General features: G+C 44.3%; 3 protein-coding genes across 7 annotated transcripts in view; all 3 read right to left on the reverse strand.

Moving 5' to 3' along the window:
- snapc4 (small nuclear RNA activating complex, polypeptide 4) overlaps nucleotides 1-4,538 on the reverse strand; it is a 28,675-nt gene extending 24,137 nt beyond the window's left edge. The window contains exons 1-4 of one of the 4 annotated variants that reach the window (XM_020595017.1): nucleotides 4,455-4,538; nucleotides 876-989; nucleotides 674-708; nucleotides 242-338 (exon numbers count right to left, since the gene is read on the reverse strand). In XM_020595017.1, coding sequence (XP_020450673.1) covers nucleotides 242-338; nucleotides 674-708; nucleotides 876-987 — 244 coding nt within the window. In that variant the 5' untranslated portion in view covers nucleotides 988-989; nucleotides 4,455-4,538. Of the gene's footprint in view, nucleotides 1-241; nucleotides 339-673; nucleotides 709-875; nucleotides 990-2,447; nucleotides 2,614-2,637; nucleotides 3,034-4,454 lie in introns of those variants that run through there. The other 3 variants (XM_020595016.1, XM_020595018.1, XM_020595015.1) reach the window with 3 other exon arrangements.
- pomt1 (protein-O-mannosyltransferase 1) lies at nucleotides 3,218-16,576 on the reverse strand. Its single transcript, XM_020595019.1, is given in 21 exon segments — nucleotides 3,218-4,649; nucleotides 4,958-5,029; nucleotides 5,031-5,118; nucleotides 6,674-6,800; nucleotides 6,910-7,023; nucleotides 8,359-8,456; nucleotides 9,325-9,445; nucleotides 9,565-9,657; nucleotides 10,693-10,789; nucleotides 10,988-11,080; nucleotides 11,151-11,246; nucleotides 11,340-11,470; nucleotides 12,594-12,749; nucleotides 13,146-13,239; nucleotides 13,335-13,394; nucleotides 13,486-13,594; nucleotides 14,961-15,107; nucleotides 15,564-15,614; nucleotides 15,718-15,824; nucleotides 15,978-16,100; nucleotides 16,367-16,576. Coding segments are annotated over 21 exon segments (2,190 nt in total). The 5' UTR covers nucleotides 16,405-16,576; the 3' UTR covers nucleotides 3,218-4,474.
- A 3,033-nt stretch (nucleotides 16,577-19,609) lies between these two features.
- rapgef1a (Rap guanine nucleotide exchange factor (GEF) 1a) overlaps nucleotides 19,610-23,054 on the reverse strand; it is a 13,878-nt gene continuing 10,433 nt past the window's right edge. For both annotated transcript variants that reach the window (XM_020595298.1, XM_020595297.1), the window contains exons 14-21: nucleotides 22,405-22,593; nucleotides 22,226-22,310; nucleotides 21,968-22,062; nucleotides 21,442-21,520; nucleotides 20,802-20,903; nucleotides 20,630-20,727; nucleotides 20,247-20,387; nucleotides 19,610-20,138 (exon numbers count right to left, since the gene is read on the reverse strand). In XM_020595298.1, the coding sequence (XP_020450954.1) occupies nucleotides 20,003-20,138; nucleotides 20,247-20,387; nucleotides 20,630-20,727; nucleotides 20,802-20,903; nucleotides 21,442-21,520; nucleotides 21,968-22,062; nucleotides 22,226-22,310; nucleotides 22,405-22,593 (925 nt within the window). In that variant the 3' untranslated portion in view covers nucleotides 19,610-20,002. The remainder of the gene's footprint in view (nucleotides 20,139-20,246; nucleotides 20,388-20,629; nucleotides 20,728-20,801; nucleotides 20,904-21,441; nucleotides 21,521-21,967; nucleotides 22,063-22,225; nucleotides 22,311-22,404; nucleotides 22,594-23,054) is intronic.

The raw sequence follows: 23,054 nt of genomic DNA on the forward strand, positions 1-23,054 counted from the left end.
TTTCTGTCAATATGGGGTGCTGTGTGTACATTAATGAGGAAAAAAAAAGAACTTAAATGATTTTAGCATATGGTTGCAATATAACAAAGAGTGAAAAATTTAAGGGGGTCTGAATACTTTCCGTACCCACTGTATTTTCCATCACTCTTATTGAAGCTGTTACCTGAAAGCATTTAGCTGAAAAGGCTACAGCTGTTTCACAAGGGGAACCACTGTGACAGACAGACAGACAGACAAGTACCTGACACACAGACTGGACTGTGTGGTCCCAGGACAGTCTCCAGGTTCTGGATCTCTTTCTGGATCTTGTCTCTCTGAGCCAACAGACCTGCTGCAGCCTGGACACACACAGATCTCACTCAGTGCAAAAGCTTCTGTGTGTTCCTCCAAAGCATCACTACTCTACTACCACCTGTACAACACTACAGTACAGCAGCAGTGTACTGCTGCACCAACATGGTACCTACCATAAGAATGTCTGCTGAAATACTGTGGTAATGATACTCACTAAAGTACCACAGTCCAGCCTGACCTGTCTTTATGTTACTGTGACTGTTGAAGTCAGGCAGGTCTGATCTGGACTCACTGAGGTCTGTACTTCTATTCAGACATGTCACCATGGAAACCAAGGCATGTTTTTGGTGTGTTCATAATCTGTGTTATAAGTCCTTACCTGTCCCGCCTCTTCCTCAGTGTCATCATCATCATCTGACCAAAGACACACAACAACATTGTTAGAGACAGCCAGGTAAGAGAGAGAGACAGAGGTGGCTAGAAAGAGACAGAGACAGGTAGGTAAAGAGAGGGGTAAACAGACAGGTAGAGAGAAAGACAGACCGGTCAAGAGAGGGACCAATAGAGAAAGAGACTGGTACCTGTCTCGCTGCTCAGCAACTCCAGTTCAGTGTGTGTTACAGACAGACTCTGTTCCAGTTCCTCCACCTGTTGCTGGATCCTGTCTCTCTTTGCTGACAGAGAGAGAGACATGTCTGTGGAAACAGAGAGAGCCAAACAGGTCTGTGGACTGGACTAATTCAGTTCAGTCTGTCTTTAAAAGCTGACATCGTGCGTTTTTTTAATATCAAGAACATGGAAAAAAAACTACTCCTGTCCATGAGTGGGATGTGGCAGAAACAAACCCAATTTAAACATTCAAAGAGACAACCTGGGGAGGACAGGTGTGACAATGTATTTTTGATGTGGTAGCCCAAATTTACTGAAGGCATTTTATTATCAACCATCGTCTGAGTGCTTACATTTTTTTTCCTACCACATCCCACTCAAGGACAAGGGTAGGCTGTTTCCATGTCTCTGATATATTTTCCTCCTTTAAGAGCACCAGCGGTGCTGAGGGATCATTTTTCATTTCATCATTTTTCTCTTGTTTCCATTGATACGTAAAATTACTTTTACCATTATTTACACTGAGCTCACAGTTTTCACCATTTCCAATGGTGTGAACAGTCCGCATTTATACAATGTGATCAGAATATTAGGAACCCCCCTGAATATAATGCAGTCCAGTACAACACCATCCCCCACTACCACTGCAGTGCTAAAGATTATCCAACAGTGTCACCAGAGTCCACTCATCCATACAGGTGAGTGTGCATCTGGGCAGGTTATCCGGTTTATGGCCCAGCCTGGATTAATTAAACCAAGTTTGAAGAAAGGTCTGCCTTACTGGAAAAACATGGTTTAACACATGGTCAGCAGTAAAGTCCTATAGGTTCCTGGGCTCCACTATCTCCCAGGACCTGAAGTGGACATCCAACATCAGGACCATCACCAAGAAGCCACAGCAGACGATGAATTTCCTGCACCAGCTCAGGAAGTCCGCCCTGCCCTAGGAGCTGCTGATACAGTTCTACAGAGGAATCATCCAGTCTGTTCTCTGCACCTCCATCACTGTCTGGTTTGGCTCAGCAACCAAACAGGACAAGTACAGACTTCAGCGGACAGTCAGGACTGCAGAAAAGGTCATTGGTGTGAGCCTGCCCTCCATGGAGGACCTGTACACCTCACGGAGCAAAAGGAGGGCGGAGAGGATCACTGCACACCCCTCACAGCGCGGACACAATCTGTTTGAACTCCTCCCCTCTGGGCAGCGTTACCGGTCACTGTGCACCAAGACAACCAGGCACAGGAACAGTTTCTTCCCCCAGGCTGTCACCCTGATGAACACTTAACCAACGACAGTATGACTGGACAATAACCCTCAGTGCAACACCTGTAAATATATACCTTGTACATATCGATCTGTCGAATCCAGACTGTGTGTATATAGTACTTTATTTTTTACCCCTAAGACACATTCATTTGCTTGATTGCACATTATTTCTTTACTTCTGTTCTCAGCCTTATATTGGTTACTTACCCATAAGGCCATGTACATACGCATTGAGAGCCACTATACCAGAGTAAAATTCCTCGTTTGTCCAACACACCTGGCCAATAAAGCTGATTCTGATGATGTGCCTTCATAAACCCACTCAGTACTCTTTGAGCATAGCCCAGCTCCAGTACAGACGTGATGCAACAGTAGATTACTACAACCAGAGTAATATTAAACTGATATTAAACTGAGCAGTACGCTGTAGCAGTTTGAAGAATTGATCAAGTAACAAGCTTACAAACCGATTTTGATTATTTTCTGACCGTCAGCGACTTCCGTCTCGACCCCGGTGTCCGTCTCTTTGCTAAATATGCTCTTTGTCTTTATTTTGACTTTAATATCTTTATTTCCTATCTCCACGTGCCGATGACCTCCAATCAACGTAGCTCTATCGTTAACATACTACCCAGCAGGCTGTGCGACAAGAATTTTTCTCCTGCGATGTTTCACCCTCAGCTCGAGATTCGAGTTAAAACTTCCCGAAAAAAAAACAAAAAGGACTTTTATTTTACTGTCTGTTAGCTGATCAAGCTGTCTGTGGTTCGCTATAACAAACTCACAAACACTAAGAGTACTGCTCTGTCCGCTCGTTATTTGCTTCGCCCGAGCTCACTTCCGGTTGTCCAGCCATTTTCGTTCCGCCGAAACATTTGTACTTTATTGCGTTAATGGAAAATGCGCAATGCAATGTTTGATTTAAGATTGCTTCGACTATCCGGTTATTGCTTTAAATATGTTTACATTATTGTGTAAAAATCACCCTGTATTAAAAAATAAAACGCAACAATTCTGTATAAAACCAAAGTGGGCTACACACTCGTTTTCTGTTAGTATTTTATTTAGCTGCTCTGTATCTTCACAACATGTTCATCATAGCACAAAACATTGAACTGTATAAACATACTTTTAAACTAGATAAATACTTTTCTAATACTTTTCTAATTACAAAAATGCTTACAATGGTCAGAAACCAACCTGGATATTTGACGTGTTACAGGAAAATTTTAAGACAAAATCCTTAAAGATCAAACTACTGCTGTCAGCCACAAGCAGAAAAGTATTAACACTATTCAAAATAATAACACACCTAACATTTGATTGTTTCCAATTTCAGTCTTCTTCTTGATTTGATTTCTGAGTTCATGATAAAAATTGTGAACAAGCAGCAGTTTTCTAAAGTCTGGTTTCTGCTTCTGTACATTTTATATCTTTCAGACTAACTGGAAATACTGAAGGAACAGATGACAAACAGACCATAATTTTCATGTTCCAATATGTCGTACTCATAAATGAAGACGACTTTTGGATGAGAGGCGAAATGCATGAATAGAAAATCAACAAACTGTTTTATTGGCAAAATCCAAGTCAGCAACAGTGATATGTACCAGCTTTAAATGTAGAACTTGTCCTCTCTCAGAATAACTACTTTTCTCGTTTTTGCCTCCTGCTCAGTGTGTGGGTTCAACATACTTCTTTTACACTTTGTATGATCTGTGACAGGGTGTGACTGTCCTGGTTCAGGACTACAACACAGCGGAGCCTCTGTACCCACTTCACTGTAGTTCTCACTGCCCTGCTGAGACCACAGTCTGACACCAACTCAGCTTTAATATGAATCAACAACCGGTGTTCATCTGAAAATGTGTTCAAGTTTAGAAAATGTCAAAATAAAAGAACCATGTTTTCCTGTTCATGATATTTTTGTTTCTACTCGCTTCCCATTATTTTTTAAGTCCAATAGTCAGGTGTCTGTAAGACCACGTAAATAGGCCTTTATTGCCATCACACTGAACACAACCTCTCTCTAATGTGTTTCAGTGTGAGAGGCTCCGCTCTGTGCTCAAACACATTTATCTAAAGCCCTTATGTGCAAGTTAGCCAGGCCACAAGAATCTATTCCAAAGGTGTCTGTCTCCACTGCAGCTCCGCATGGAGACCAGGACACAGATTTAGATTCTGTTCAGTCAATGTCCATATAAAACTTGGCACACATTTAGCCTTCGATCACTTCCACAAAAATAATTTATGATGAGGAAAACACACCCTGTCACACAGTCACCTGTCTCTCTCTTTGTGACGCTATCGGAGGCGGTACAGGATGTCCCAGGAGTCTCTCCACTTCAGTCCTTGCAGCTGATTGGCTGAGAGCTCAGGGCTGCCGTATGTCAAAGGGCAGAAGTTTCGATAGGACAGGAAGACCGACAACAACCCGGCCAACACACACATGCACAACGCTTGCCGATGTGTCACACTGCTGCAGACAGACAGAAACAGTGTATACATGTCAAACAAAATTTTATCAACACCTTTTCACTAATTCACATCTGTACATTAGCATGACTTCCTGCTCTGCTGCAGTAAAAACCCCAGAGCACCTGGAACCCAGATCTTAAAGCACTTCACAGAAACCATGTGAACACTTAAGACTGTTACTCTGCTCTGCCTGCTGGGCTACAGGTTTACCTGTGACCAGTAGTAATATCAAGTTGAATGAACTAATTTGTGAGTTAATCAACATGAATTTGGTGCTGCTGCATATCTATACTGCAAGTGTGTGTTTACCTGAGCAGGTGAGTATGTGTGTGCTCCAGCAGGGCGGGGCTCAGAACGTACAGGTAACACAGAGCAGGCAGGAGTTTTCTCCATCAGCAGAAATGGAACAAAGTTCACCAACCAACCACCGACACACACACATCCCAGACACACAAACTGACTCCACACACCTGAAAACACAACACATCACACAGGAAGAGACAAGACTTAGAACCTCATAACTAAAGAAACACCTTTATATTCAGTTATTACATTCATCAAATATGTCGGTTCACAGGCTGAGAAGACAAAAACACATCAGAGTGGTGACTCTTCCCGCAGAGAAACATCTCTGTTCTCACCTTGTGACTCGCCTCAGTGCCCTATTTTTGTTTATGTGGATGAAGGTTTTCTTGTAAATTTAAATTCTTACTTCCATGAAATTCTGACTTTAGATTTAATTCATTCTTATGTGTTGATAGACAAAAGATACATTTTATTTTGCTTACAGCTGTGGGCATCATTCGGCATTGGCCCCTCACAGACCGGTAACAATAAACACAGGGTCATTGGAGAGACCAGGACGTTTCACATGCACTCGACATTTATGGACAAAATTCAGATCAGTCCAAACTGGAAGGAACATATCGTAACCCAGGGGTTTGGGAGGAAACTGGGTCATTTGACCATCACACACACGACATGGTTGTTATTCCTGTGTATATGTGGCTCACATTTCACTTACATCTGTGCATGTGTGACTGAAGGCACCCTGCAGGACGGTTTCGCCCATGTGAACATTCCCACTCGGGGCAACAACACTCTGGATCATGTTTACAGGGCTGGACCTGGGCATCCACATCAGTGAGGACCTCACTTGGACACTTAACACCACACAGCTAGTCAAGAAGGCCCAACGGCGGCTGTACTTCCTGAGGAGGTTTGGCATGTCGCCTAGGATCCTCAGCAACTTCTACAGCTGCATCATTGAGAGCATCTTGACCAGCTGCATCACTGTCTGGTATGGCAGCACTACTGCTATGGACTGCAAGCACCTGCAGAGAGTGGTAAAGACTGTGGAGAAGATCACCAGGACTCCACTGCCCTCTCTGCAGAGCATTTACCACCGCAGGGTGCGTAGGAAAGCTGCCTCCATCCTCAAGGACCCCACCCACCCCCAGCACGGACTGTTTTCCTACCTACCCTCTGGCCGGAGGTTCAGAAGTGTGAAATGCAGGACCTCCAGACTGAAAAACTCTTTCTTTCCCTCTGCCATCACACTCCTAAACAGCTGAGGAGTTTATTACCAGGAAATAAGTCATGTACTGTTTACATTCTCAGTTTGCACATGCATAATTGCACATTGACTGTTGACTGCTGCACATGCTGCTCCGATGCAGCATACATTCTCTTATTATATTCTTATATTTTTATCATACAGCTGCATTTGCTGCTTAAAGTGCCTTCGATTTTGTGTTATTTATCTACTTTACATTTCATTTGTATTTTGTGGCATTCATGTGGACGGCAAAGTAAGAATTTCATTGTACAGGGAAACACGTTTCCTAACTGGGCATATGACAAACACTTTGACCTTGACCTTTGACCATGTGGCAGTTTAGGAGCTCAGCGGTGTTCACACCGGAGCCGGGTACATGGCCCTGACACACATGGATGGGAAGCAGCAACACAAGGTCGGAGCTGAGCGAGACATCAGAGCTGACTGCTAAGGCCTGAAACATGTACCATCAGTTATGTCTTTTAAGCCCCGTCTCCTTCTCAGCAGGTAGACAGCTGCCAGCAGCTGATAGGCCAGTAGGCTGAGGGTGGCCACACCCCATGACACTGGGTTACCGATCAGATGGATCTGAGCCTGAAACACAGACAGAACATGCTGGACAAATTTTGTTCAGTGCCCACATTGTGAGGACAATTCTAGAAAGACACCACCGTGTGTGTGTGTGTGTGTGTGTGTGTGTTACATTGGTGGATGGGTGCAGCCAGTATGCGATGTTGGTTTCCATGGTGATCCACTCTAAGGGGGAGGAGCTGTATTTGTGTTCAGAATCCTTCTGTTTCACCATCAGCATCTTCCACTGTCATGACATCACAACCTGACATCAGCCCGCTGCTATAGCAACAATATGACATCACTGTTTACAGAGGAAAACAACATCAGGTGCTGCTGTGGATAATGAGCTGAGTTCCCTCGCATCAAAATCATAATCACAAGGCTTCGTGTTTAGTCTGTGAAGGTGTTTACAAGCATTAAACTAGTTTGTTGCCCAAGAACCACAGCGTCTGGGAAACTTTAGCTCTGTGTTCTTTACTCAGCATATTTTGTTCACCAGTCTGTAATGTATCCCTTTCCTCACCAGGTTTACACTTGTTCTTCCATGTTCAGTCAAACGATTATAAACTTCTGTTGTGTCAATGCCAGTTTTGACAGCTGAATTTCATCTCGCTTGTCTTTTGAGGAAAAGGCATGTTGGTTTTAGTCAAATGTTAAGTCTAGTTTTAGTCAATAAAAACTAAACCCATTTTAGTTGTGCTTTAGTCATTTATAAAGTGCATTTTTAATATTTACAGCAGGTACATCTTCTTCATCCCGGTTGTGGACAGTCACCATGGTTACACGTGTTGTTCCCATCTGTCGTGAAGTTTGTGGGAAACTGTTTTATTTCCACAGTGTCGCTCTGCAGAAGTCGGACTCGCTCACATTTGGACTAAAATCCCCTTCAGTTAGTTCAGAGGCGACTGTAAATCGTCAGATAACATTAAAATAGTGAGTTTCTGCAGCGGCCATGTAGAGATGACTTATGGCCGCCTGTCCACATTAATCCTGGACCTGAGAGGAGTGTTAACATTATAGCACCGTCCACAGCGGTTCATGGCACGTTATCCTGCCGCTCCATGTGCTGCGCTGCTGCGGTTTCCCAGCGCGTTCTAGCGGTTTGTGTGCGTAATTCTCTGGACTGTCGATATGATCCATGAACCTGTTTTTGCCAGAACACGCTACCGCCGGAGACAGGACGTTACTGAATGTAAGACGGTGGTGAAACATCCAGAGGCTAATTCAGCTCCGGAACCAGAGATTTTGGCCTGTAGAGGAAACTGTTTCACTGGAGGGCCTACAGTTTGTGACTCCACAGATACGGCAGGTCATTAAGTCATCTCATGTCTGTTCATCCATCTTTCACATTATCGATTTTATTTCGTTGACGAAAAATGTTAAACATTTCTCCTTATCAAACGTTTACATTTAGTTTTAGTTTCGTTTTCATCCTGAAGAATAGGTCGTTTTCTGTCATAGATTTCGTTAACGGAATTAACACTGTGCAGCACTTTTTAATGAAATGTAATGTGACAAATCCAGAGGTAAAGGTGTGATCTGATTGGCTGACGGAGCGATGATGCGTTCAACTACATACCTGAAGTTCAAAAAACTTTGCCCAGAATGAAATTTTTCTGTCAACGTCAATGTGAGTAGGAGAATGAAGCTCCGCCTCCCTCTCCTTCTGCTCCTGACCTGCACACACACACACACACACACATTCAGTGGTCAGTTTATTAGGTACACCTACCAACAACTAAGTCAGTCTAACCCAACAGTTTGGCATCAAATCCTCCTCCCTCCTAAATCCACCACAAACACCAGAACCAGCTCTCTGTGCAACACACTCCAGTTGAACAGCAGCGCAAACTGCAGCCTCCACAGTGATCACACAGAATGAACATTATTACCTTCATGGAGGAGGATTTGCTGCAGGACTGTTTGATTAAACTGATTCAGTCAGACATGGGTGTTCCTAATAAACTGACCACTGAGTGTGTTGCGTCATATCACAGGGCTGATGAAGCTAAAGACGTAAAAGCAGTCTGCCTCACTCTGCCTCGGGGGTACATGACATCTTCATAGCAGAGCTCAGCTGGTCATATTAAGACCAGACTCTACAATTTCTACCTGAGTCAGTTCTTAGTACCTCTTCACTGCTTTTACTGCTGCACTGTGGGATAGCTTGAGGTCACTTTATATGTAGGTCAAAAATTCCCATAGTTTTGTAAAACGCTGTCACACAGACAGTAAAACATCTGTATTCATTAAATATAATAAATGCTTGGTGACATTTGGTAAATGACCAGCTTCAGACAAGTGATCAGGAGAGGTGTGAATATGAATCAACAGAAACCTGTGAAGGTGTCAGTGTAGTTTCAGTTCACATTTTAGACTAAACACAGATGATTCTGTGCTTTTTACTGAGAGTGGATGACACAGAAAGTGACAATAATCCAGGCATAGATACAGTATGTTTAAGTGGCTCAGTAGCACACTGAACGGGTCTGATGTTGGACACAGACTCTGTCTTTGTGGTTGGGGCTGTGAGGTCAGGTCGTACTGGTTCCATAACGGTGCTCCTCCACTGTCCATCCCAAACTGCTGCTGTGAGCTTTAAACAGTTTCTCTGCTACAACCTCCAACTGATGGAAACCCCAGTCTGGAAGGGACATACCGCTCAGCTACACACACACAGACAGACACACACACACACACACACACACGCGTACGTACACACATTACTATGTCTTTATAAGGTCACTTAGTTCAGGTGTGTCATATGGTCACTTCTGGTTAATACCTTGAGGACAGCTGAGGTGTTAATGTGAACTAATCGGACCTCAGACAGGATGGTCTTCCACACTTCTGACTCCACCTCTCTGTTAGTGACATCCTGAACACAAAGACACACACGTTTGTCTTAACTCATGTCACTGACAAAATGCATGCCCTAACCCCTAACCATAATCCTACCCCTACACCTGATTCTCACCTGAACCCTAAAATCAGGTATTAAGGGTAACTACACCCTCAGACACAGCTAGCAGCCTCTCTCCCAGCAGAGGTCATGTAATAAATGATGGAGGGTCGAGGTCATAGGGAGACTGAGCATGCCCAGTGCAGCAGTCGGTGTATCTGAGGTAACAGCCACAACCTTCCTGTTCTCTGCTGGACACTTGGGGAGTCTGGTGGAGCTCAGACAGTCTCTACATGTTTCTGTCCCTATGAGAGTTGCAGGGTGGACACCTGTGCTGGAGCTGAACTAGCAGCTCTGCTACGAGAGGAGTGTCAGCACGTAGCCGTAGCCATGTTGTTTATCATGTTGACGTTACTTTTCGTTACCACTGAACCTCTGGTTCAGCTCTGAATAGAGCAGAGACACCAGCAGGTCTGTATGCTGTGTTTACTGCCTCTGCTGAGGAGGAAGCCTCGCTCATAGGCACCAGTATTCAGCTCAATTTTCAGGTATTTTCAGAGTCCTGTCTACATCCTCACGGTACAAGAGCTGGAGGATTTAGATAAACGTTCAAATCCAAACTGACAAACTATCAGAAAACACAGTTCGCCCACTGTATGAGAACTCTGTATCGTGGTCGTAGGCACTAGAAACAGTTTGGGGTGTACTTAACTTGTACCACTCAAACAGCCCTTGGAAGGTATGAGGAGCAGCCAAAATGTCTTCACAGTGTAAAAATGTCCTCACAGATCTAGCAACACAACCCCACATACAGTCCTCACAACTCAGGTCCAGTAACAGACCGAGCTCTCGTGTATTATGTGGTGAACTTTCAGAGGTTACAGGATCATACCCTGATATTAACCAGGATTATAACCTGGCTTGAGGCCTCCAGGTATTTGCAGTACTACAGACTTACAGCTTGCTGTCTGTTGCTAATAACACAAACACCAGATCAGATCTTGTGCTTACCACCCTCCACAGGTTCTGAGCTGGCATGGAGACATTGAAGTCGATGTATCCTGAGACTTCCTGAGCATGAGGACTCATGGGAGCTGCCACGTCATGGCTGAAACACACAGGTAAAAAACACACACAAAGGAATGTTACAGATGTGTGTAGAAATCTATCAGTCATTTTTACTTCCACATGCAACTACATAACCTCGAAAAACTGGAAACATTCAGAGGCAACATAACGCTCAAGCTCCTGCACTGTTTTACATGTTGGACTGTCTTTGAATGCACCACAGCAGTCATCTGTTTACCTGTTTAGGTAGCGCGAGGTCATACCATGAACCAGCTGGATGACATCGCCATGACGGACAGGTTGAGGAGGACTGTTGACCACCAGCTCCTGTCTGACACACAAACACAGGTGAGACAGGCACATCATCTCCGAGCATGCACTGGGGCAGAGAGGTGACCTACCTGCCAGGGTGTTTGATGATCCACCAGTTGTTGACATCTTTGAAGGGATAACAGGTGACCTGCTGCTGGTGGGAGCTGCCATGCCCATTTTCATACCTGAACACAGTAACAGGAAACCAGAAGTCATGTTAGTTAAACTCCACCTGAGAGGTTTCTGATTGGCTGCTGTGGTAGTGTGAGCTGCAGCACCTGATTGGGTAGTTGGTTTTGTGTGAGTGGAGCCAGCAGGGAACAGGCTGAGAGGCAGAGCTTCTTAGAGTAACCTGACTGCCATAGGCGACTTCCAGTGGCTGCCCCTGAGTGATCCTGGACAGACCGCCCTGAAGACGAAGACAGACACAGAGCCAACCAATCGATCACTTGATCAACAGGGCCTGGGTCTTTGAGCAGCGTAAACAATGTTATTTGTCACAGCTGAGACAGGATCCTAGAGGTGAGCAAGACTGAGGTGTTTGTCCCTCTTTAAGGGTGTGGTGAAAGCATCTAAGAAGCACTGGCATCAGTTCTGGTTTGAATGTTTTGTACCATTCTGCACTGACACCATCTGACCCAGGTGGTTTGTTTGCCTTCACTCAGGAACCAGCTCATCTGCATTGTCAACTTTCCCTGATTTTCTCCTATTGAGGGAGGATCCAGAGAATTCAGGAATTGATCAGTTACTAAGGAGTCAGGTTTGTTCACTTGGGTATATAGGTCCTTATAGTAAATCTCAAAAGAGTGTTTATGACGCATCTTACCATTTCTTGGGTTTCGTATTTTAGAAGTGGTCTTTCAGCCTGTTGTTCGCCTATTTTCCAAGACCAAAGTTTTATAATTTTGGGACTAGTTTTATAATATTGTTGTCCAAGAAGCCTCAGTTTTTTCTCATTTTCTTCTGACTTCTGAGCTCCCAGGTAAATTGAATGCAGCATGTAGCTCCCAGAGGGACCAGCTGATCCTCCAAAATGACCACTAGACCCACAACAAGTGTCTCAGTGGCCACTAGGAACAACTGCTGTGAAGGTTCCTGCCAGCGCAGAACACCTCTCTCCTCTGTGTCTACACGAGAAGTGAAAAATGCATTTAGATCTGATCCACCCTACAGTCTTCACGCCGAGTCTGAACTCTTACCCTCTGGTTCAGACTTCCAAAATGCAGACTCTGTAAGAACTCACTTGTCCCAATGTCCATTATCTAAATTAGCAGCAGTCGAATGTTGTAATGGTGGGAAATGGTCACAGAACCAGCTGGATGACACTACAGGTAACATGTACATGGGAAATGTTTTATTGTTGGTTCATTAGGCACAATGTGTAGTGGAATACTGTTTCACTGGTTGTTTTAAGTGATTTGTGCATTTACATCTTCTTAAGGGGCTGTACAACCACCTATATGACCACTTGCACCACCTCAGGGACAGTATACGCACATCACTGTGCATCTCTGTGTGTGGAGGGTGTGTACCTGCAGACTGGCCTGGAAGGCGGAGCTCATCAGCTGGTCATGTGGTCCACTGCGGTTCAGGAGACTCAGGTGAACGTAGAACCAGAACACGTAGAGCAGGAGAGGAACCGCCACCAGACACACAACTCTGCACACACACTGCACACACACACTCACCTGTGCACACATGCATGTGCACGCGCACACACACACACACACACACACACAAACTTCATATAATGTACTGATTTCTTGTGAATGCGTTCAAGGACAGTCTGACACTCCGATATCTACTGCTGGAAAATAAGCATCACCATAAACGCTGTGAAGTGTGAACTCTTTGTGTTCAGCAGCCAGCTGTAAATCTCAGACATCAGAGTGTTCCTGAATACACCAATCAACAGCCACACCTGCCTCACCTGATCACATCACCTGCACAATAAAATAAAGCTGGGACAGACCATCTCTCTGCAGGAGGATTTTTGAAGACCTGACTGAAACCAAACTGATCAATCTAAAACCTCACTGATTATGTGGAAATTTCAGAGTGACTCAGTGTGAATCTGGACTCACGTGACTGAGGGTTTGGTCTCCAATCAGGGTCCAGGTGTGCAGAGAGGCCATGCCCAGCAGCAACAGGTAGGAGAATGCGCCCATGTACTTTACCCTGGTGTCACACACATGTAAAAACTGTTTGTGTACCACAGAAGAAGAAACAACTCAATCTGACACATCTCCACAGGTCAGAGGTCAGTTTCTCACCCAATGGCTGCAGCACACGAGGCTCCAGAGAGAAGCAGCCAGCTGTACCTGAACCAGGAGCTGAGGAGGAGACCAGAAGAGCTTTCGTGAAACTTCAAGTGTCAAAGCCAGCTTCCTGTCACAGAGGTCAGACAGTAAAGGCTGCTCTCACCTGTTGGGAGCATTGTGGAAGCGCAGGTATGAGAAGAAGGCCAACAACATGAAGAAGATGAGAACAGACTCCAGCAACATGAAACGTGACTGGACGATCAGAGAGTTGTCTGGTAAACAACAAACAAAAATACTGAATCAGCCACACGGTGTGGAGCTTGGCTTCACAGGTGACCCTCAAGCCCAGATTCATACCTGACCCAGGGTTTGACATTAACCATGGCCTGTGGTCACCAAATGTTACTGTGTGGTCATCATACAACCCCAGCAGGTGGCCCACTGTGGCCACCAAGATTTATTAGATGTCTAGTTAGGATGAGACTACATGTCTCAGACCCCCCTGCACTTTGCCAACCCAACTGGGGGCGGCTGTGGCTCAGGAGGTAGAGCGGGCCATTTCCTAACTTGAGGATTAGCGGTTCAATTCCCGGCTTCTCCAGTCAACATGTCGATGTGTTCTTGAGCAAGACACTGAACCCCCAGTTGCTCCTGGTGATGTCACCAGTGTGTGAATGCATGAGTGCTTGACAGTGCGATTGGGTGAATGGACTAATAATGTGAAAGTGCTTTGAGTGTGCTGTAAAAGCGTAGAAAGGCGCTATACAAGTATAAGACCATTTACCAACATTAACACCCTGTTTCATCTTTTCCATTAGGAACCCACCCAAATGTGTTGCGCTGAGTGACGCTCCTCACAGGTTCTCTCTTTGTTTCCACTATGGTGCGCCCACTTTGGAGGTGCATTCTGGGAGCTAAATGTCAGCCCCCCTCAGGAGGCCATACTAAAATCAAGTGCCAGGAACATGAGGGGGTTACGCTCAATGATGGTTAAGGGACAGGGTGTACCGCTCGCTACGTTCCCATAGTGGAAATGCAGCATAAGGTTACTTGTTGCCGATTCGCTGCCATTATGTCGAGGCTGATGAAGTATGAGTTTACTAAGTCTAATCAAACTTCTACCACAATCGCTACAGAAGAACCAGAAACACATAAGGTGGACTATGAATAAATGGCAAATGTAGGAGGGAATGGAAGTAGGAGTTTCAGTGGCTAGAATATAACATGTAACTATGTGATGCACTGCGGTGTACACAGGACTGACGTGGAAATGATGCTGGGAGAGAGGGGGGCAAAAGAGAGCAGGTATGAGGTGGCGGAATGGGGAGCTGCAAAAGAGAGACTGAACTTAGAGACAGAATATATGTATGTTTACAAATTAAAAGATTTTCAGTTTAAACAAACAGTCACATTTTCATTCTGTTAATGTCTTTTCATATATTGAAGTGTCCCAGTTAAGGAAGGCTGTGCTAAGTTGCCTTTTCTGCATTCTTTCTACAAATGATTACATTTGTGCCACCAAATTCAGGGGCTTGGTGGTCCATGGAGCCAGTTCTTATAAATATTAGTCTCTATCCCTGATGAACACTGAGCCCTGTCGTTATGCTAACAGGGGGCCTCCTGCGTGTTGTTGCTCACCCAGCAGCAGCAGCAATGCAGCTCCCAGAGCTGACAGGTGAGAGAACTGCAGCTCCAGAGTCAACAGGTAAACCAGAGGGACACAGAGAGCTCCACACAGAGCTGGCAGCAGCCGCAGACTCCATACGCTGACACTGCTGGGATACTCTGTACAACACACACATCCACAGTGTTATAGTGGTTGTAAGCCAGTGTAGACTGGACACAAACTGGTTTAACCTATAAAGCTTGAGGCAAATTTTTAAAATTTCCACCACTGATCTGTGGATCAGTAACATCTGGGAGGATTTAGAAACAGTCTGCCTCTCTGCTCCCTCTGCCTTGTCACCGGGGCAGAGGGAGCAGCCTGATGAAAACCACCTCATAATAACGAGCCGGAGACACTGATGCCGTTGGACCTGTTTTAAAGTTCTGAGCTGCAGCTCTGCTACATGTGACACAGTAGACATGAAGTACAACAATGTAGTACTATCCATTTTAGCCAAATGGTTTCTTTGGGGAGAAACATGTTCCACACTTGGTGACCTTAACATTTTAAAACCAGATCCAGTCTGGTCCCAGTACCAGCATCACTGGTGGAAAGGATTAAACAGATGTTCCTACCTGCTCCGATTCTATTCCACACAAAGTTCCCATCAAATCCTCCCAGGTAGGCTGCAACACACACAGGCACACACACACACTGATGAATTATATACAGTGACAAATGGGACAAACTATATAAGCTGAGTAAGATGTAACCGCCACGGTAACTGACCTCCGAGGGCCAGGATCATGTGACCAAGCGGTGGTCCACTGTCATCAACGAAGAAAACTCTCTTCATGTAGAGAGACACAAACTGACCGTAATACACCTCATCAAACCTACACACACACACACACACACACACACACACACACACACACCAGATGTCAGAGCTCCTGAATAGACCAGAGGTCTTACAACTATAGAAAATATACTGTAGTTTGCTGTAAATGCATGGAGGATGCCTGGGTGTAAGAAACTAACACACTCACACCACAGCACTGGGGTAGCTGAGGTGGTTCAGTCTGGTCCAAAAGGCCAGCAAGGAGACCAGCACCAGGACTAGGTCCACCTGGGCCGTCACCACCAGGGGGAGCTGCAGCATCACCGACACCCTGCTCAAAGTATCAGTGTGTTCTTTTGTGTGAGAATTCCTACTCACAAACATTAACAGACAAAATTTCATTTCGTTTTCTTTACTGAACTATTACACACAACACGGTGGGTTAACTGTGGTTTAAAAAAATCCTGGGCATGTGTCTGAGTGGCAAGAAAAGACAATCAAATAAATAAAATACTTTTAGAAACAGAAAATACAATTGTTTGTTTTCATTCAAATATGCTGTAACTCGTCTGTCTATTCATGTTTAAACTGTGTTACCTGCCGCACAGGTGGGTCTCACTGACACAACAAGACATTGACCTACATTAAAACTGAATTGCACACGAATGAAGCCTCGCGGCTTTAAACCTGCAGCGAAACAATGGGAACAACCGTTTTAGTCGAACATCGGCTGATGCTCACACAAACTGGAGCTACCCGTTAGCCTGTAGCTATCACAAATCCCGCTACATTAATGCTAACTATGCGGAAGCTCACCTGACATCGACTATATGTCGGTAAACCTGTCAGTTCCCCTCCTCCAGTAGGCAGCAGCTTTTCTTGTTCTTTTTTTTCTTCCTCTTCTTCCTTCTTCGTCTTCTGAGGTCTTAAAACTGTTGACACGCGAGGGTTAATGTCGCATCACCGCCACCTTCTGTTTGTGTTCCACGTCACCACCCGATTACTCAGCTCTTCTCCGGCTTGTCTGCCGGTGGCTGTTTGTAGTGGCCGTGTTTGATTAACCCCCTCTGGCGTGGATCCGCTCGGACCTGCTGCACCCGCACCATCCTGTTACATCCGAGGTAACTGTTACCACAGAGTAAGCAGTTGCTTTCTTCCGGTAAGTTTTAGTTTAAAAATAATTTAACATCTGAAAATTGAAAATGTTTTATTGTTTTATCGAATTGTAACATTGTTTGGTTCTGGTGTTTAATTTTAATCCCCACCTTTCTTTTCACATTTCATAAATCACTGAGTGGGGCCAAAATGCATTTCTGATCTCCTTGAAAAAGATCCTTCCCACAATTCTGACAGACCATCTGCTACAGTGGCTTTAGAAACATCTGTGAGACCTCATTTATACTTGGACTACTTCTCTCCCATAGATCTTTCTGAGTTGACCTCAACAATTGCTTCATCTAAATCATCAACATGTCTCCTGGACCCCATCCCGACCAGGCTGCTCAAAGACGTCTTTCCCCTAATCAACACATCCATACTAGATCTGATTAACCTCTCTCTATTAACAGGTTATGTTCCACAGGCTTTTAAAGTTGCAGTAATTAAACCTCAACTCAAAAAGTCAAGGACTTGTCTCCATACTTGTCCTCTTAGATCTCAGTGCTGCTTTTGACACCATTGATCACAGCATCTTACTGCAGAGACTTGAACATGTTATTGGGATTAAAGAAACTGCACTAAGTTGGTTCAAATCTTACTTATCAGAAAGATTTCAAATTGTTCATGTTAATGATGAATCTTCAACACAAACTGAAGTTAGTCACGGCGTTCCACAGGGCTCTGTGTTAGGCCCAATCCTCTTCACTTTATACATGCTGCCTTTAGGCAATATTATCAGGAAGCACAGCATAAATTTCCATTGTTATGCAGATGATACTCAGTTATATTTATTTATGAGCCCAGATGAATCAGATCAGTCAAACTTCAAGCATGTCTTAAAGACATAAAGGCCTGGATGACCTGTAACTTCTTACTTCTAAACTCTGATAAAATCAAAGTTATTGTACTTGGGCCTCTATGTAATGATTTTTGAGATAATTTGAGATGATTTTTCTTGTGAATTGTAGCTATGCAAATAAAACTGAATTGAAACCCAGCAGGGCTCTGAGATCTCTAGGAAGCAGTCAATGGGTAGAACCTTGGGTCAGAGCCATAAATGGATTTTATGAAGAGCTGAATGACCCAGGGCACACACTCACCAGTGGGCTCATAAAGGAACCTATAAAACCACACCCAGCTCTCTCTCTCTCTTTTCTGGTTTAAAACAGTCACTACTATATTCTGTAAGGACAGTTTTAATATTCTGCAGTGGATGATTCATTTTCCTTTCCCTCTCTGTTCTGGTGCACTGTAGTGTTCCTACAGTGCTGTCTGTCAGGTACCCCTTGAAAGGGCTTGACCTTTTGTGTTGCTGTAGCCAAATTTTGCACTCAAGTAAATTTTTGAAAAACTAAGTGAAAAAAACTTTTTAAAATCTATTTAATAGCCTAAAGAGTTTCATATATACAGTTAATAATTATAGCCTAGTTACATAAGTTAAGGCAGGAAAAACCTTTTTTGGGAGTCTTGTCCTGTGTCTAATTTTTCAGACTTGTGTTTGCTGGGACAAAACGGAAACAGATGCGCATCCACAGCTGGACATTAAGGTTTCTTTGAATAATGGAATAAATAACTCATTATGTTGGAGCTGAACCAGGCATCTTTGAGAACCACAGAGCTAGCCAAATGAAAAATCTGTGTTTTGTGTATGGGTTTCTGGGAGCTAAGCAGTTTCAGGTCACTGTAGGTTAGACTACTAACCTGTACCACACAGGGGAGTTTTATGCTTTATTTATTGATTAGGCATTTTTATTAATTCAGTGACTAAGCAAGAGGGCAGGAAGCCCACAAACTCTGTTGCATCATTGTCCTGATTACATAGAATGTTACAGTAATAACAAGGCTGTGATTCTGTTCAGTAATAATACCATTATAAATGTTGGTATACCATTGATATAAAATTCAATATTATCATAAATAAATTCTCCTTTTCCTTCATTTACAAGTGCCCACACAGAGATATTCAGGAGAGAGCTATGCTATAAACAATACAAAAGAATAAATTAATAATTAATAAATGTATGTAGCCTCATGATATACATCCCTATGACATCGACCTTCCCAAAGGTTTCTTTTCCACATGGAGCACTTTCCTCAGGTTTAAGTGTCACTTCACAAACAAACCAAGAAGATGCAGACACACTACTCACTGTGCTCCATGGACCCTGAAACTGGCATTAAATCACTTGCTTATTACTGATCATTGTCCCTATATACAGTAAACAGGCTGACACCCCCCAGAAGTGAAGTCACGGTCGATCGTCCTCTGGTGGCTGGCTGCAGTATAGGCCATAAACCCCGCCCCCTCCGTGTTAGTGGATGGGACATGAGCCAAACAAAAAACGCACAGTACAACTCAGATATATGTTTCCTAGAGGTCACCTTTGTGTTTTTTTTTTTGGTGTAAATGTTCATGCTGATGTGTGTAGTGGTTGTTAATAAGTTATTTGATTATATAAAAAGAGGTGTATTTCAGATGCTTTGACAGCTTTGATTGATGGTCTGATGCCATCACTCAACTTCGGTCACTACTGCGCAGTGTCTGGTTGCAAAAAGAAAGATGGCTGCTACAGCGTTCACAGTATTTTGGCTTCACTTTTGATAGTGGAGGAACGAGGTGATGCAATGTCCATCTTTATATACAGTCAGTGGAACATTTAGATGGCAGAAGGTGAGATGACACATGAGCAGTGATGTTTATTGGATTATTGCTTTGGATACAAGTGCAGATCTGAAGTCAGATACAGGAACACCTGCCTGGACTGGAAGTTAGGCCACATTAACTAACACCAAGCTAGCGCCTAGCTAACCTCAGCTAGTATCAGGCTAGCTTGTTTGCATAAACACAGTGTGGTCCAGATATTGAATAGTCCAGACTGGCATGGTTTAGGCATGATCCCTGTTTATAAACAAGTTTTCAGCAAGTCCTTTTTTCTCTGATATATCAGCACCAGTCTAGTCCAGTTTGGTGCCAGTTTAGCTCAGGGTAGCACCTCATTCCATATTCTGAACATGTTACATCAAGCTAGCACAGGTTAACCCAGGTTATGTCCTGGTTTAGTCAGTTTGAACCTGTCATCTCTGATTTGCTCGTGGGGCATTTCGTGGGCGGAGCCTGAGAGAAAGTTCCCACAATGCTTCCTCTGCCAGGTGATCACTGAAGTCATTAAAGAACGATATGATGTCATCATTAGGCTGCAGAGAGTAATGTCTGCAGAGAGAAACAAATTCAGGTGTTCATTTAGAAAGTAAGTACTAAGAAAGCCAGTAATACAACTAATTATAAGAGTAAGAATAGTACTGCATGCAGGTAACTGACACTTGCTGGTAGCTCCTCAGAGTGTCCAGGATGTTGAACTGCTGCCAACGTTTAGAGAAGTTGACATTGGAACCCTGTGATGTCATTAAGGTGTCAGGGTTACCCAGGTGGACAAAGGTCAAGTCCTGAAGAATTAAACCCCTGAACAGATAGGCAGGTCAAAGAGAGAGACAGGTAAACAGTAGTGGAGGAGTTTTCAACTAATCATGACCCAAGGACCACCATTCTGACTAAGAAGTAACATGAGGACCACTGCTGTAGGGTGGATAGACCAGATGGGTACTACTTAGTTGATGAATGTACGATGATAGAACTTTAATACACGGTATTGACCTACAGGTAGGGTGTATACTGTATAGTGGGTATACAGGGTAGTGACCTACAGGTAGGGTATACAGGGAGGTTCCACTTCAGACAGAGCTGCTCTGTATGTTCTGAATGATGACGAGCTGTCAATCAGAGAGCTGTACTCCTCCAGAGCCTGAGAACACACAAACACACATGTATTATTGTGAAGTGATTAAGGTCATTAAAGATATTGTTGTTGACACTGACCTCAGCTGTGTTTTTTTGCCAGTCCAGGCGTCGAAGGGGGGCAGAGTCCAGTGCTGACAGGATGGACAGGTACGAGTTAAAGTTGTTCAGTTTCCGCAGGTGCTGCAGGGACAGAGACAAATGTTAAGTCCCTAATGTCCTTAATGAACAACAACTCTTTCAACAAACAGCTCCAAACACTCCAAAGAGCTTGTGAACAACAGTGGAGGTCTACGGCACAGAGCTGAGAATGGCATCACTGTGTACAGAATCACTAGTCTCTGCTCTGGTTCCTCCACCAGCTCCTCGCTGCACAGAACAACATGGTGGAGCGGGGTGTTGGAAACAGACAGGTCACGAGGGGGGGGGGGGCTAAGAGCTTGTGAACAACAGTGGAGGTCTACGGCACAGAGCAATAAGCTGGACCAGGGTCTGGACTCACACACATCACAGTAAGGACACCACATTCACTGGTGCTGCTGGTCGCTGGATGGGGTTGGTGGGGAATAACACAAATATATAGAGTCACTGGCTGTGTCCACTGATTGTATACAACTCCATAACAAGCTGACTGATTAATGCTGCTTCTGTCAACATGGTGTAAATTGAGCTTGATCGCATGGGAAGGCCACCCAGGCCTGCCCTCCACCTTTGCATTCACCTTCATGATTTTCAGGAACTTGAGCAGTAGTTTCTCTCTGTCCTGAGGTTTGTCCTGAAGGATGATGACTGAACGAACCCTAAACACACACACACAACACACATGCATGTAAGCTGATGTCTTGTTACTCATCACTTCAAAAAACTGTTCAGTAATGTTTTAAGAAACTGACTGAAGCTCTGTTCAGACTGGATAAACATCAGTGTCCCCCTGTCAGTCAGTCATGAAACCTCTGTTCATCATTTAGGACATTTTAACAGCAACAATAACAACAACACATGTAGCTCACTACATCTAAAATACCACCTGTAACTGTCAGATGTTCAGCAAACACACAGAGCAAGATGAAAATTACTGACTAGCAATAATATTAGAATCACCTAATATCCCCTAAAAAAATAAACATCATCTAAATGGAGTTTAAGCCTGAAAATAAAATGATTCACTGACTAGATTGGATCATATCTGTAGACAGAAGCAGAGTGGTAACAGTGGTATGTATCAGTGGGCTAAGTCAGTGTTTTACCAGAAGGAGACGTTGTTGAAATGTTGAGTGAATTCTGTGAGGTTAGGGCTCTTCTCCTCATTCTGCTCTTTAGACCACAGCAGCACCTCAGGAAGCTAGACAGGTGAGAGACAGACAGACAAACCAAACAGGTGAGAGACAGACGGATAAGACAGACCAGTAAGAAACAGACGGGTGAGAGATAGACAGGCAAGCCAAACAGGTGAGAGAAGGTGAGAGAGACAGAGGGGTGAGCCAGGTGAAATGAAAAGTTTGTACCTCGATCTTATAGAAGAGCTCAGCATCCAGCAGAGTCAGCTGTTCAGCTAAATCTTGACTCCTGAAGTCCAGAAGAGTTCCTGGTCTAAAGGACAAGTGGCGAGACAGGTGACAATCAGAAGGTGACCAATGACAGCCCAACATGTGGTGCCTCCATCTAATCAGGTTAAACAGGTTACCTAGCAGCCACACCCCTGGCTGAGAGGGGGCGGAGTGACTGTGGAGAACTAATGAGCTGCCACCTCTGTTCCATCTTGGCCAGGATGTTGGAGCGTAGCAAGTGAGCTAATCCCAGCTCTCCACCCATCAGGAGTCTGAAGACCAGGTCCATCAGCAGCAGCAGCAAATCAGAGTCCAGCTCTATTGCACTGCACACACATTATTCACATCTGTATTACATGGTGCAGAGATGGAAGGAGTATTTTGAAGAGCTGATGAAAGGAAAATGAGAGGGAAAGAAGGGGGGAAGAGGTGAATATTGTAATTGTTAATGGAGAAGTATAGAGATGGTCGAGAGGAGCTGCATTGTGTCTTTGTGGATTTAGAGAAAGCGTACGACAGAGTGCCGAGAGAGGAGCTATGGTACTGTATGAGGATGTCAGGAGTGGCAGAGAAGTACGTCAGAGTAGTTCAGGATATGTATGAGAGGAGTACAACAGTAGTGAGATGTGCTGTAGGTCAGACAGAGGAGTTCAAGGTGGAGGTGGGGCTACATCAAGGATCGGCTTTGAGTGTGTATGAACGAGAGGGAGGGAAGTGGAACAGTGAGGTTACAGGGGGCTGAGGTCAAGAAGGTGCAGGAGTTTAAGTATTTGGGGTCAACAGTCCA

Source organism: Monopterus albus, unplaced genomic scaffold, assembly GCF_001952655.1.
Source record: "Monopterus albus unplaced genomic scaffold, M_albus_1.0 scaffold26.1, whole genome shotgun sequence".
Lineage (NCBI taxonomy): Eukaryota > Metazoa > Chordata > Actinopteri > Synbranchiformes > Synbranchidae > Monopterus > Monopterus albus.